At 46.8% G+C, this 15,280-nt stretch overlaps 1 protein-coding gene across 1 annotated transcript in view; it reads left to right on the forward strand.

Moving 5' to 3' along the window:
* The window catches only part of Tmem178b (transmembrane protein 178B), a 341,487-nt gene that overhangs the window by 313,513 nt on the left and 12,694 nt on the right, over positions 1 to 15,280 (forward strand). The window contains exon 3 of the mRNA XM_048340351.1: positions 842 to 979. Within this exon, the coding sequence (XP_048196308.1) occupies positions 842 to 979 (138 nt within the window). The remainder of the gene's footprint in view (positions 1 to 841; positions 980 to 15,280) is intronic.

Genomic DNA, 15,280 nt, shown 5'->3' on the forward strand with positions numbered 1-15,280 from the left:
GGCTGGAGCCAATGGGTAGGTCCAGGTCCAGATGTGAGCTAGAGCAAGAGGCAGCTGTAGGTGGAGACAGGGCAGGTGGAAGGCATGGTTTGCCTGGAGGGCGGGAGGCGGGGAGGGAGGGGCTGGGAAGGACCCTCTACCTCCTGGAGCCATTCCTGGCTTTTCTGAAGGGTCATGAGAGGAGTGGAGCAGGAAAGGTCCTGACACTGAACACAGAGCTGACCTAAGGGGGGAGGACTGGGGTCAAGTGCAAGAAAGGGGCACACTGCAGCCCCTCACGCACGCAGGCAAGCCGAAGCTTCGAGAGCCAGCTCGGAGGGGTGGGAATGGAACACAAACCCCCATGAGCTGCATGGAGCAGCCACAGGATTGAAATCCTTTTCAGCGCCAACAGTGCACCTCCATGGTTCTTGTCTCTCGGAGAGGCTGACTGATTCTGCCATGAGCCACGTTAATCTGGGTTCAGGTCCTTGTGCTGCAACTTCTGAGTTGCTTTGCTTCAGCAAGTTGTTTCTTTTTATTGGAGACAGTGAGCAAAGCAACTCCATCCCTGAAGGTTGACATAGGTGCATGGGAAGAACAGCACTTGCCTGGCACAAATGATGTATGCAAGCAACGGTGGTGTTAGCAGGATGCGCTCTTTTTTGGCTTAGAAACCCAGCAAAGGGCAATAGGGAGCCGTCACCAGGGACCCTCTGAGGCTCTGCAAAGGACGTTCTGATGGAGGAGCCTGTCTGGAAAGGGAAAGTTGCTGTGCTGACCCAGCAGCATCCACCCTCTCTGCCCCTGCTCTGAATCCCAGGTTCTGATACTGACTGCCGCCCGCTTGCCTTCCCCACAGACTTGCGCAGAATGACGGCCGGCTTCATGGGCATGGCGGTGGCCATCATCCTCTTCGGCTGGATCATCGGAGTGCTGGGCTGCTGCTGGGACCGAGGCCTTATGCAGTATGTGGCAGGGCTTCTCTTCCTCATGGGAGGTAAGGCAGCTGGCCTGGGAGGGTATGGGGAGAGGAAAGATCCCGGTGCCTGGAGTGGTGGGAGAATGGCGCGAGAGAGCGACAGCTGAGCCGTGACCTGATTAGGGCTTTTCTCGTTCCCTCATTCATTGGCTCATCGAAAGGTCTCCCAGCTCCTACATGCCAGCACACCAGCTGTTAATGATGCCAAAGAAAAATAAGACATGGTCTGCACCCTCTAGGGGACCGGGGATCTGACTGCCCAGTATGGGAGACACACACCATGGCTTTGAGATTTGGGCTATGGCAGATGGAAATCCAGGGGACGCATGAACCACGATGTACTTGGGCCTATAATATACCTGGGCCCTGTGCTTTGGTGTGGTAAGAAAGGAGGAGGTACTTCCTGAGCAGTGAACTTCCTCTCCAAAGGTAAGAAAGGAGGAGGTACTTCCTGAGCAGTGAACTTCCTCTCCAAAGGCCCGTGTTCACCCTTGAGTCCTAACCTTCCTCCTACATGACCTCCTCCCCTGCCATTTAAAATAAAGCAATGGTGGGAGACAAGGCTTAACCCTTCCGCGTCAGGATCCCTTCCCTAACACAGAAGTCACTGTCATGGCCGTTGAGCTAAACCAATGTCTTTTAACAGGGATTTTATATAAGGAGAACTGCACAGCTATATGATAATATGGCATCCCACGAAGTAAAAGTTCAGCCACCATCTGCCTGTGCCTCCTCCTTCCCTTAAGAGCTAGAATGCACCCTTTTGTTTCCTGGCTGGAGTCTCAGTCTAGAGCTGAAGTTTTAGACTGCTCCAGGAGGCAGAAGGGCGGATCATAGGGAGCTTGGTAGAAGGGGTGTGGGATTAGACAGAGGGAATCAGACATATTTGTGGAAACAAGGGCCAGTGAGTCCACAGGAAACGTTGATTAGCTTCAGGCACCATGTATATATCCAACTCAGGTCCCCTTTGTGGCCTGGCAGTATTTCTGAGTAGAGGAGACTCATCCTCTACAGGTTAATTTGAGGGAGAGGAGAACCTGTCTCTCTCACTGCACAGAAAGATCTCTGGGGCCCAGAGAACATTGTACAATGGGACCTGAACGCTTGCCCTTTTCTTTGAATCACACTCTTCCCGTGCCCAAGATAAGCAAGGGCTTTCAAGGAGCTGCCGTGCAGGCCTCAATTCTCTGCCATCGGAATCAGGATGTCTCTTGGCAGAACTGCCTCCCCTTAGCCCCCACATCTGTGGTTATAGCAGAGATGGGGAGAGATCGGAACATGGAAACTCTGTGATAGTGGGTTGAATATCCTCCGGGTCTGCTACAGAGAAAGGCTCACAGAAGAGCCTCACTTACTTTCTCTGGGCCTCGGTCCCCTTCAATGAAATAAGGAATCAAACCAGCTCATGATTCCCACACTGTGTTTTAGCAGTGGAGTCCCTTTTTTGTTGCCTTTTCGCAATCCAACTTTTATATGGACCCCATGGAATGTAGAAAGTTAAAAGTGAGGCAGTTCTGTTTGTAGTGAGGCCTAGCACTGAGGCTCTTTTCAATACACAAAGCACGCTCCTCTAAAACAGGGCTTTCCTGCGGCTCTAGAGAGGTCTCCCAGGAATCCCAGAAAAGCTGAGCAAATAGGCCTCGGGCAGAGCAGGAATCCAGAGAGCCCTGGGGGCTGGCTGGCTTTCATCTCCACCTCTTTCTGAGTGTTTCAGGTCCTAGGCATGTTCTCTACTGTCTGCTGTCCTCAGACACACACAGACTCAGTTCCTGCCAGGTGCTAGGCCTGAGACCTTTCAACTCTTCAAGAACTTCCTTCTTGACTGCTTCCCTCAGCTTGTAAACAAACAACCAGAAGGTGATTGGCTGGCTTCTTTTCCCCCTGGTCAAGTCACACACTACAGGCCAGACAAAAAGCAAGACTGCGTGGAGATAGTGGTGAGGCCAACAGCTGTGACTCTTACTGGACCATCTCCTTCCTACCCACCTGAGACCCTCCCAACGGGGTGAGAGGCAGACAGTGAAGGCAAGAAGGGTGCCTGGAGCTCTCCCATTGCTGAGACACCAGCCAGACGCCTGGGCTCTGGGCAACATCTCGAGGCCACTCCTTGCAGGGTGGCACAGTAGGAGCCTTGTTCTCCTCTCCGTGCAGGTTGTGGTCCCCACCCACTGCGTACAGGAGAGCCCTGTGGAACTTTTACAGACACTGATGCCGTGCCCCGCCCACACCAAGCCAAGCTCCTTACCTGCAGCATCAAGAGCCAGGAGACCAGATGAGTTTCCGAGCTCTCCCTAACTCTACTATTTTGCAATATGAGAGACAAGCTCATTGCCCAAGACTTCTCATGATTTAATCTTGGCCTTTTATGACTATTTCTCCAAGCAATGTGCAGCAAAGAAAGAGTTCAGTGCCAACAGGCCTCAGGCATTAGTGGGAGGGCCTACTGAGGGCCCAGATAGGTTTTCTTTTCTTGGATATGTGTCTATTTTCTATGTCACATAAGCATACTTTCTGATAAAGTATTGGTGTGATAACAGGCTTTGAGGAAGCTGCTATACCAACTGCTATTTCTTGTTAACTGGGCATCACCTAAACTGGAATGAATCCATCTCGTGCACAGGTCACGCAGACTTCCCGTCCACCCTGGAGCTCTGCCATCTGTGTCCCTAGGTAAAGTGATATCCTCCGAAAAGGTTGCGTGGGAAATGATAGCCTCATATTTTTGGCCATGGACCAACAGAAAGGAGTGATGAACAATGCCATTAGCTGCTGAGCCTTTCAATGATGGTCTTTTCTGGAAAGTGAAAGAAAATCTGAGGGATGGGAGGGAGCCTGCTCCCCGCCCCCCACTTCAATCTAGTGTCCTTTGCAGTGAGATGAGACCTGGCCCTAGGAGCCCAGAAGCCTAGGGAAGCTGCTATGTGCTGATCTAGAAGCTTGATTTAGTTAGGAAGTGGGGATTATTCCGGTGAACAAACGAGGTACAGAGGCTGCATGTGACCAGGCCCTGCTCAGCTGTGACAGCTATACTGAGAGGCTGGGCAGCAAAATAGAAGTGACTTGTTGTCCAAGGCTTTTGTTTTTGTAACCTTGATCTTTGACGACTACTTCTGTAAGCCTTGTGCTGCAAGAGATTGTGCTGTGCCGATACACCTTGACCTGTAGAGCCCTTGTGTTGGAGAGACATGTCAGCATCAATGTTTCTCAGAACCTCACCAGCGCCTGATCGCTAAGGGCGAATCTCTGATGGTGGCTCTGTTGAAGAACTTGGAGTGTCAGCCACTTGTGACAGCCACCTGTTGGATACAGTTAAACCATCACTCACTCACACCATGCAGATATTTTTACAAGAGTGGGGACAAAGAAGTTCCTATAGCCTGAGCTTTCCTCTGGAGTTGTAGCTGAACACAAACACATAGCCAAAGGGTTTGGTTCAGCTGCAAGTAAAAGCGAACAGAGGGGAACCAACAGCCTCTGGGGTGGACTAGCATGGAGGTAGTGCGCAGGTAGAAAAAGAAGGGGGCAGCAAGAACGGTGTCATGACTCCAAAGATGGAATTGCAGGTGACCTTATAGGTGAAGCTATCCAGGGCCAAAATAAACACAGAGAGACTCTATTCACACCGTCTTTGTGCACCAAGTCTTCCTCTTTGCTGCATCAATTCTTCCTCTTTGTGACTCAGCCCCTACTGGGTATTTCTCTATTCCAGATGTAACTATTTCTGAGTTAAAGAGAGGGCATCTTGCACCCTGTACTGTGAAATAACACAACCAATTGCTTAATTAATACCTCACCCAAAGGAGGCAATTAATTAAGCCGGGCAATGTTGTCTGGCCGGGAGGGGAGGGGAGGTGGGTGGGACCCGGCTTCCCTGTTGGCAGTGGCTCCAGGGAGATTCTAGCTCATACTGGTACAGCAGCCTTGGATGCCAGCAGTTGTCCCGATGAATCATCAGTAGTGTTCAGAAGCTCAGGAACAGGATGACACGGGGGGGGGGGGGCAGCTTGCTTGGAAAGGGGAGCGTGGAGTAGGTGGTCACCCGTGTTTCCCTCCGGGAGAGCAAGCACCTTGTGAGCAGATGTCTATGGAATGATGATGTCCCACCCTTCCCAGACTCCTCCCATAATTCTCTCACCCGCACCAGAAGCCATCCATGCTCTGTATACCAGCTGAGTCTTAAGGCTCTGCCATCTCTTGTCAAGACCAATACTGGATCCTCCTACCAGATGGATCTGTCTCCACTTGGGCTAACAGAGCAGTGAACCTAATTTTTTAACTGCCGATCAAATACCACTCACTTACTATTAATAGTCCAGTGGCTTCTAGATGAACTTAAAATCTTCTTTAGGACCCATGTACAGTCTAGCTGATCTTGCCTAACTCATGTCTCCTGTACACAGCCCTGTACCCGCGTCACTTAGCTCACACTGGCTGCCTCGCTCATCCCAGAACACACCAAGTGTGACTTCAGGGATCTGGAGCCGGCTGACGCCATTGCTCATAGCACTTTCCCTCAACACTTCTTGGATGGATTCTTCTTCAGACTTAAGAGTCCCACTCAAAGGTCCATTCATACACGTGCGTGTGCACATACACCTGCGCACACACACGCACACACACGATGACCTCCCTTGACTACTCTCCTTTTTATTAACATGTTTACATTGATAATGGTACATTTGTTATAATTAATCAATAATTGCTGGTACATTATGTTCCGGAAGTCCACAGTTAATTCAGATTCCTTTTTCTGTTCCTGGATCCCATCCAGGATCACAAATGCTTTTAATTCTCATGTCATCTTAGGCTCTTCTTTGGCTGTAGTAGTTCTCAGACTGTCCTTGTTTTCCATGACTTTGGCAGTTATAACAAGCTGTTGGAAGCATATTGTAGGATGTCTCTCTGTTGAGATTTGTCTGATATTCTTATGATTAGGAATTTAGGGAAAGAGATTACAGAGTGCCATTTTTATCACATCATTTCACTATCACTTGTGATGATGGATGGCCTTTGTGCCTTTGTTGTGATTCTCCACTATGAAATTACCCCCCCCCATTTCCATACCACATATTCTTTGGAAGAAAGTCCCTATGTATGGCCTTGTATGAGGTGTGGAAAGCTAAGAGAGAGCACTGGCACGAGAAAACTCCCTTGGGGGTGGAATGTGCATATAAATTATTTATAATTCTTCCTCTTGAGAGATGTGTCTCTACTTATTAAACTAGTCAGTCATTTGCTTATTTGTATCAGTGTAGGCTCATGGGCATTTATTTTACACTTTGGGTTATAAATTCAATGCCTTTTTATTTTGTTGCTGTTCCAGCTTTTGATTTCAATTAGCTCTTGCCCTCCTTTGACATATCTCCATGAAAGTGGGCTTTTGTCTTTCAGTGCTTCTTATTTGTTTGCTCTAACTTGCCTTGTGTATTTCCGGCCCAGGTCCTATAATCAGCCACTTCTTGAGGATCTTTGTTTCTTTTTATTATTATTGGAGAATGCTATTAGAAAACAAGATCTGGAGACTAGAGGTGTCTGAAGTGTTTTTCACACCTTGTATTTGTTCACTGTCTCTCTCCTCTCACCAAGATGTAAACCCCATGAGCTTCAGAAGCTTGCCTGCCTTCGTGATACCATGGTATCTTCTGTGTTGGGAATAGGATCTGCCTTCTTGATAAGTATTTGTTGGACCAATGAATTGGAAATGTGAATTATATGAAACCAAAAGCAACAGCATTTTGGTGTTGTCTTGATAGAGCAGCAATTCCTCCAGAAAGCATCCTGTGCCATCTTCCATCCTTGTTCTAATCAGCTCTCCCTTCCTTGGGATTCTGTTTCCACTTCCTATCTTTATTTGAATAGACATAGGGTTTTCTGCTTCTGTTATAAAATGTCTCATTTCTTTTGGAAGTATGAATTGTACATAGAGTTCATAAAGGGACTTCTGATTTTACTGAACTCATAGAATTTTAGAAACGGGAAAGACTTTTGGACACCATCCAGTTGGACCTCGTGGTGTTTTAGATAAGAGTAGTTGTGTCACATAGCTGTCCTAGATCACTTAGTTAGTAGCTGGAAGAATGGAAGCCAAGGCCTGGCCCATGAGCTCAGCCTGGACTGTGACAGCCCACCCTGCTGTTTCTGCTCTCAGTATCTTGTGTTGAAGATTCCTATGCCCCACTAAATCACCCTCGTCCTCCTCCTCCCCCTCCTCCTCCTCCTCCTCCTCCTCCTCCTCCTCCTCCTCCTCCTCCTCCTCCTCTTCCTCCTCCTCCTCCTCCTCTTCTTTCTCCTCCTCCTTGAGGAGCTGAAGAATGAGCCCAGGGCCTCGGGCCACACTTCTCACACTGGCATGACCCCAGTTCTGTGCTTCTCAGCAGACCTGCCATTCTCACTGCATCCCCGCTGTGCCTTTTGTAAGCCCCACCATGACTCCTTCTTTCATTCTCTCCCTCCTGAAGGCACGAAGGGACCCATGGAAGGGATGGTGGCCAGAACTGAGGGCATACATTGTAATGGGAACAGGAAAGCAGGAAAGGTTCTTTCCCTACCATCCGTGATCGGTGTGACGTTCTCTACCTTCCTAGCCTGTCAAGAGGAATGAAAACAAAGCCCTAAAGAAACTCAGGCTGTTGGGTTTGAGTGATTGCCGTGATAGACAAACCAAAGATGCCGAATGCCTGGCATCTGTAGCCAGCTTTAAAATGAACCTCAAGACACTGGCCATTAACATCCTTCTTTTGGCAGAGAGAGGCCTTGACAATGGTCCAGCTACTTCGAAAGCCCAAGACCCCCGGGTGTCTTGCCTTGAGTTAAGAATGCTTAGAAAGTGATGGTTTCCCCATCACCCTGCTCTGCCTTGCCACTCCCTGCCACTGTTCACACATACCTGCTTACTTCTGCCTGTCTACTTGTCATGTGTCCTCGAGCCTCCTCTTTTCCACTTCCCTATGGCTCATCTTCCCTGAAACCATTGTCTTTGTGACCTCATATTTAGTGACCTTTCCCCCCCCCACCCCCCATTTCTTGGCACCCTACTTAGAAACATGACCAAATTTCTACTTAGCCTTTTATTTCATACCTTCAGGCCATGACTTCATGACTCATGGGTCAGAGAGGGAGACGTAGCACAGAGAACCATGTAAATTAGATAATTTGGGGAAAGAAGAATACATTTAATAAACCAATGACTTGCCAAGATACAAAGCTTACCAGAAATATGAATGCCTCAAATAAAGTCTTTTGTATCCAATCAAGGGTGGCTCTGGCATGAAGGCCATCTATTTATCCTGCTTATCTGTTTTGACAGATTAGTGTAAGACTTCACTAGAACATCATGACTCTTCCCTAGACTTCTTATCTTGCAGTCTTTCAAAATCTTAAACAGAGATTAACAAAGGACTTTATACCCTGGAACATGCCTGGCCCCTTGGAAGCTACATATTTGAATATTTATTAGTATTTGCTAACTACATTCAAAACAAATCCTTGCCAGATAACTCATGATGGTAAAAGTCATTTGGAGCCAGACACTGGTGGTGTTATGCCAGATTTCCGGTCCCCAAAAACCACCAAGGAGCCGATACCGAGGCAAATGCACGAGAGTCTTTATTGCAAGCTCGAGGCCTGGACTCCCAACCGTCACCGATGCAACGGATCTGGATTGAGAGCCCCGATAGGCAGGGTTTTTATTGTCATTACAACAGGGGCAGGGTATTTCCAATATGGCAGATACTTGATTGGATGGCATTTAGCAAGCAAGTCTTGTCCTATTTCTATTGGCTATCTACCCTTTCAGTTATCTATTTTGGTTTTGATATCGGGAACTGGCCTCAATATCAGGAACTGACAACAGGTGGTCACATAGCACTGCTGCAGGGGGTTGGGATAGAGCAAGACACAAATGGGTTAAGCAAGCCATTTACGGAAGCAGAATATTGCGGTCAGGCTGACCTAGTACCAACTTTATTTGAACAATTGCGACCATGTTTCCCCATTACCACTAAGCAAGCTTTAGTGGGCTAAAACAATCCAGTACTCAATCATAAGTAAACCAACCTGACAGTTACCATGGCATTTCTACTACTATTATGGTTATTTCTATAGTATATGTCTATGATCATTTTTACTGTCTGTTACTATGGTTGCTACCCAGGTATAGAGGTGAACAAGTGCCCCCTACATTTTTAAACGTCAAACTATAAGAAACTAGTCTCATGGGTGGGGGTATAGCCCTCTATCATGAAGTCATCACCAGGGTTTAGAAGCTGTTATAATTTTAACACTAAAACTTATATTCAGTTACTCCAGTTTTCAGGTCAGCCCTTACATTGGCTCACACCTACAATCTTAGCTACTCAGGAGGCTGAGATCTGAGAATCGAGGCTTAGAAACTGCCCAGGCAGATAAATTTGTGTGACTCTTATTCCCAATTAACCAGCAAAAATCCAGAAGTCGAGGTGCGGCTCAAGTGACAGAGTACCAGCTGTGAGCCAAAAAAGCAGAGGGAAAAGGCTGATGAGAATGTGAGGCCCTGAGTTCAAGCCTCCATACCATTGCTGGGAGCAGTAGAAAATAATATCCAAGTTTACTAACATCAAGCCAAGACCAAGTACCAGCAACCCCTGGGAGAGATGTGGGCTTCCGAAGTGAACAGTGAGCAGCCTTGACACTGCAAACTCAAATCTAGTCAGCGAAAGCCATGTTCGTGTGCCCTTTTACCTGTCCACAAAGCCACAGTGCCACGTCTTCACTGGAGTAGGGGACAGCTTTGTCCTTGACTTCCCAGACAGACCCGGGAAGGAGATGGGAAGGAGGGTGGTTGGTGCCTGTGTGGAAAGGGAGCCCATAAGCATCCTCCCATTCCTGCTGCCTAACTGGAGATGACAGTGTTTGTTCAAGAAGAAGTATCACTCAGTTCAAAGAAGGAATGTATACTTCTACTGTAGAGACCTAATCCAGGATCAGGAGGGCCTTGGAGTAGCCACGTGACATGGGAAATTTCTTTATCTACCTCTCATGCTTTTCTTCAATTTACTCATCCACTAAAAAGGGCTATTCATGGTATTCAGCTACAGCATAACTGTGAGAATTACAGCATTAAGTCATATGAATAACATACAACAATGCCCGGAATTGTTCTTAGTACATTTTAGATATTAGTGTATCATTTATATCTATTACAGATATCTGCCTTCAGTAACACTCCACTGTGAGTCTGAGCAGACTCACTCCATACAGGTACCATCTAGGTCTGCTCTAGGCCTAAGAAATCCTCTCTGGCTAATCACTGCCCTATTCACCCATTCAGTGTCTCAATCATTCAGTAAATCTTCGCCTGGGATTCATTGTTTACCTGGGATATGGTGGGGCATGGGATAAAGTCTTCAGGATGCTTACATCTAGTTGCAGAGACAGACAAAAGGCAAGCTTGAATGGAGGTAGTATGTCTTAGGAAGATTTGATGGAGGATTGTTTCTTGCCAAAAGAACTGGGATTGCCAGGAGCTGGTGGCTCATGCCTGTCATCCTGGCTACTCAGGAGGCTGAGATCTGGGGGTTATAGATCAAAGCCAGCATGGGCAAGAAAGTCTGTGAGACTCATCTCCAATAAACTACCTCCTTCCCTAAAAAAAAGAAAAAAAGAACAAGGATGTGCAAGGACTTGGGGTGACAATGAACCTATTTAGTCTGGAGAAGTTGAGCAAGAGCTTGTGATAGGCACAGAGTGAGATGGAGATGATGCAGTGTCTAGATCATAAAGATCTTGGTGACTGTGGTCAGAGATTTGACAAAAGCATTGTCACTAGGCCTTCATGTATTCCAGAATGCTCTAGGGCTCTCTACTGGGCAGCATTCAGTATTGTGTCTCTAGTTACCTTCTGGAGTGTCACTCCTGGGACCTCTACAGGCTACCATTCCTGGTGCCACTGAGATGGGACACAGCATCCATGCATGGGGTAGTCAGGTCAGGTTTAGGGTGCTATGATGTACCCCCAGAAGGTTTTGCAGTGCTTTGCACTCATGCAAGATCAGCTACATAATTTGATGGCCCCGTATAAGATGCAAATCCAGTGTGTCTTGTTCAAACACTGAGGACTTTAAGAGCACAATAGGAGAGCATTATGGTAAGAAGGAAGTTGCATAGGCTGTGCATTCTGGAAGCCAGTTCAGCTTCCGGCATTGCTGGATGCACCCTGACCTGCAGTCTTTTACTCCAGGGGCCCCAGAAAATCTTGAGAAACCAGGTCAGTTCTCTATTCTGCTTGAAGTTCCCCCTTCTACCTAACTCCTGCTGTCCTGATGAATCAATAATAGTAAAAAAAAAAATTGTGAGCCCCTTTGCTTTTGGTCAAACCTGCTCCCAAAATGTCGAGAACACTAATCAAGGAGATGATAAAGATGCAATTTATTGCTCATGTGATAAGGAGAATAGCATCTTGAAAATGTTTGCTAGGGTCTCAGCAGGGAAGAGGTAAGAGGAGAATTTATTGAGAATTGAAAGTTTGGTTTAAGGCCATCATTTCAGAATGAGTACTTGGTTAAGGCTAGGTAGGAATAATGGTGTAAACGTTGGATAAGGATAACCAAGTCTGGTCAGGAGGGATGGTAACAGCACGTAAGAATTTAAGAGGTGAAAGATCCAAAGGACTTTAGGATGCACACTAACTGTGGATAGTTTTACCGGATCAATTGACAAATCTTTGGGGAAGTTTCCATAATGAGTAATCAAACTATTTTCTTGGTTCAGATAGTCCCTCATGTGAGATAGCAAAGTCGTGTTCCTATAGACGGTGAGGTATGGTCTTGGTTCTTGGTGTCCAGGCTAAGGGGATGATTTTGGTTCTCTTATCATCTCGGATGGAGGAATTCTTCCCAGTGGGTGCTCCTCTTGCCAGCCTGCCTATACCAACACAGACATGCCAGATAGGTCTGAATTACTGAATAAAGATGATATAGATTGGGCTAATATCATGAGCTCCTTCTCTCAGCCAAGCCCCTGTATTTCCTGGGCCTGCATTGAATTGGGGTTCCTTATTTTTACACAATGGACTGTCCATGGAAAATGGCAGGCAGGAAAAGAGGAAAGGGTAGCTGAAAGACACCTACTGCTGGGTGTTTGTTGAAAAAGAACAGGTTGCTTTACCACCCTTCACTGGAAACAGAAAGTCCCAGAATGTGATGGCGACTCCACAGGGACTGGTTACCATGGAAACTCTGGCAATTTCTTAAGCAACTTTAAAAGCCTCCCTCCCATGGCTCTTCTGGGAAGTTTTTACAGAGATGTGCAAGTCTTAGAGAAAGAGAACTTGTCAGGCCAACTTGGGCCCTTGAAAGAAGTCACAAATCAAAGTGATGGTTTCTGCAGTAAACGGAGATCCCTCTCATTATGCTGGAAAGCTTCTCTCAGGAAACCATGAAGAGATTAGAACAGGTGTCAGTGAAGAGGGACTTCCTTTCTCCTGCCCCAGGAGGTGGAAATGGGAGAACGGTGGAGGTTTAGATGGATGAAAAGATAAGGACAGGTGGGCCATAGACAAAAGCAGCCAGGAAAGAGCAACAGTACCACACTCCCTTTGTAGATAGAAAACTAACTTAGTCACAGGAGGACCCTTATACATTTTTATGGAAGGGCTTGGTTGGCTAATGACTAACCTTCTTTGCAGTTTCTGGTACTTGGCACACAGAGTTCAAATGTTTTGCCAAAAATCACAGTCAGTTTCCTAGGAGTCAATTCAAACTCAAATCTACTTCATGTTGATGCCTATGTTTCTCATTAGCATGCAGCACTAACCCCCAGTTAGTTCATTAACTTCTTGACATCGAAACAGCTAACCTGATAGGGTAAGCAGTGACCCCATACAGACATTGCATCATGAAAGACAAAGCGTGTTGTTTTAGGGGGTAGCAGGAAGATGGAGGCTAATTCTGCTTACGGGATATGTCTTAGAGAAATAGAAAAATGAGTCTCTTTGCCTGAGAGCCTTATCTTTTCATATGTTCTAAGACAAAAGACAAAGCTTGGGCTCATGGATAATCCTTACTTATTACTTTTGTAGTTCAGCTAGCAACCCATGTCACCTCTTGGAGTCTGTTTTCTGTTCTCACCATGTCAGTAAAACTGCTTTCTTGAAGAAGTGCTTACTTCTGGCTGTTCTACTGGTCATCTGTCCATGAGTCTTTTCCTTCTTGACCTTCTTAGGGCTCACGTATATCTGTCTTCCTTGAGACTCTTGTCTCCTGACAATGCAGTCAGTTCCTCGCCCCCCCCCCCCCCACCGCACCTCCAATTTCTCTTTCCTTTCTGTTTTCTTTGTCCTTTGCTGTACCTATAAATTTGGGCTTTTGAATCTTTTTTTCTTTTGTTCTATAAACATGCTTCCTTATCAACAATAGCCCACCTCAGAGTGAAATTATCTCAGTGCAGCCGAATGTAGAACATGTGAGTAGAATAATCTGTTCTGAGCTCCAGCTTTGTATTGTTATTTATTTCTATTACTTTTAAAAAATACCTTTGAGTAGTTGTAGCCACATGTTTTTAATTGCTTCCTAGACATCTCTTTGCTGTGGAATTTCAAACATGCTTTCAACTTTCATCTGCATATATTACCAATGTGTACATGCATACATTACCCTCATCAAACACATGCTACATGCCCGGGCCTCTATAGACAACCATTTATTGTCAGCCCCTATCATTTCCCGTCCCTTAAGGAAACTGAAGCTTCTTTTGTTGACATTCTTAAAGATAGGGCTGTCCCTTGAGTCACTTTCACCTCTTCATTTTCACCAGCACCTTTCCATCAGTTGTCAACATCTGTCAGTGTTTTCTTTGTAATGCTCTTAGTGGCCCATTCATTTGCTTCCATTCCTTGAGCTCCATCTGGGCCCTGATTATTGGAAGTCATTTAGCCTTTGGTGGAAATCTCCGTCCTACCAGTTGCTTGCCAAGATCTGAGCTTGCATTTTCTCATCTGTAAAACTGAGATCGTCATGTCTGCCCTGTAGGGTTGATGCGTGGCTGAAATGACACACGATGTGGCGAGAGCATTTAGCCAAGAATAAGAATTTCATACATGTTCACTTCCCTACTTTTCCCTAAATTCATCTTGGAAAAACATGCTGCTTTTCTCAAATATACTGATTGCCATGTCATTACGTGAAGGAAAAAAAAAAATCGGTGGCTTCCCGGTGTTTCTAGAATGAAATTCGAGTATCCCTTGCCTGCAGTTCCGCGTCGGTCGCAATCCCGTGTCACGCGCGTGTCTTGGGCACGCATCCCGGCCCTGTGCAGTTGGTCTCCACCCAGCCACCTGCCCCTCAGTACCTTATCAAAAAATGTTAAAGCTGCTTTATATAAAGTTAAAATGTAAATCTAGGATGCTATTTTCCCCTGGTGTGGGTTCCAGGCAGGAAAACATGCCAATAGCAGTGTCCTCCCCTGGCCATGCTAACAAAGCCTAGGCATTTCTCCCAGTCAGCTACACTTGCTTACAAACATGAATCAGTGTCTGGGAATGCTCTCTATGCTTCAACTCTTAACATGTTCAGCTAACCCCATTTCCCAGAAGCCTCTGGGTCACGGCTTCTTTTTTTGGCTCCTGAATTCGTGTGGCTCAAAGACAGGGGTCAGCTGAGCTCTCATCTCAGTGCTCAAATTAAGGCCCTCCCTCTATTTCTGTTTCCTTAGAAAGGTACTAACTGGGGTCTGTGTTCTCCCAAGGCCCTTCTTCCCAAGGGAGTGACTTCCTTTTCGGATGGCTGAGCTTGGGAGAGACAGAGCTGTCGTGGTCCAGCACCACCCAGGCCTCTCCTCAGTGTGGTCAGCGTCTGGCTGGCTTCAGGAGCCCAATTTTCTTTTGCTGGCCCACTGGGATGAAGTGATAGCTCCAAGTGAGTGTAGTGATCCACAGTCAACATGCTCTCTCACGCCAAATCCTCCTAAAATGGAAGCCTGAGGGGATCTACAGATACCACAACAGCCTCACCAGGAGCAAACCACAGGTGCCACCCAGCCCCCCCCCCCCCAGGAATAAACCACAGGTGCCACACCAGCCCTACCAGAAATAAGCCACATATGCCACACCAATTTTGCTCCCAGTCTGCCTCGCTTCTGGAGCCTTTCTCATTCGAGTTTGAGTTCAGAAGGGGGTGGGGGCAGAGAGTGAATATGTATCATTCCTCAGATCCCCGAAGGGAAGGTGGAAGTAGAATGCCTGGTAGCAAATCTAGGGGCTGGGTGAAAGTGGGAGCCCCTCTGAGGGAGTAAAGCTCAGCACTGTGGGTTCTCTTCTGCCTACCAGTCAACCCTGCCAACTACATT

Source organism: Perognathus longimembris, chromosome 2 (genome assembly GCF_023159225.1).
Source record: "Perognathus longimembris pacificus isolate PPM17 chromosome 2, ASM2315922v1, whole genome shotgun sequence".
Lineage (NCBI taxonomy): Eukaryota > Metazoa > Chordata > Mammalia > Rodentia > Heteromyidae > Perognathus > Perognathus longimembris.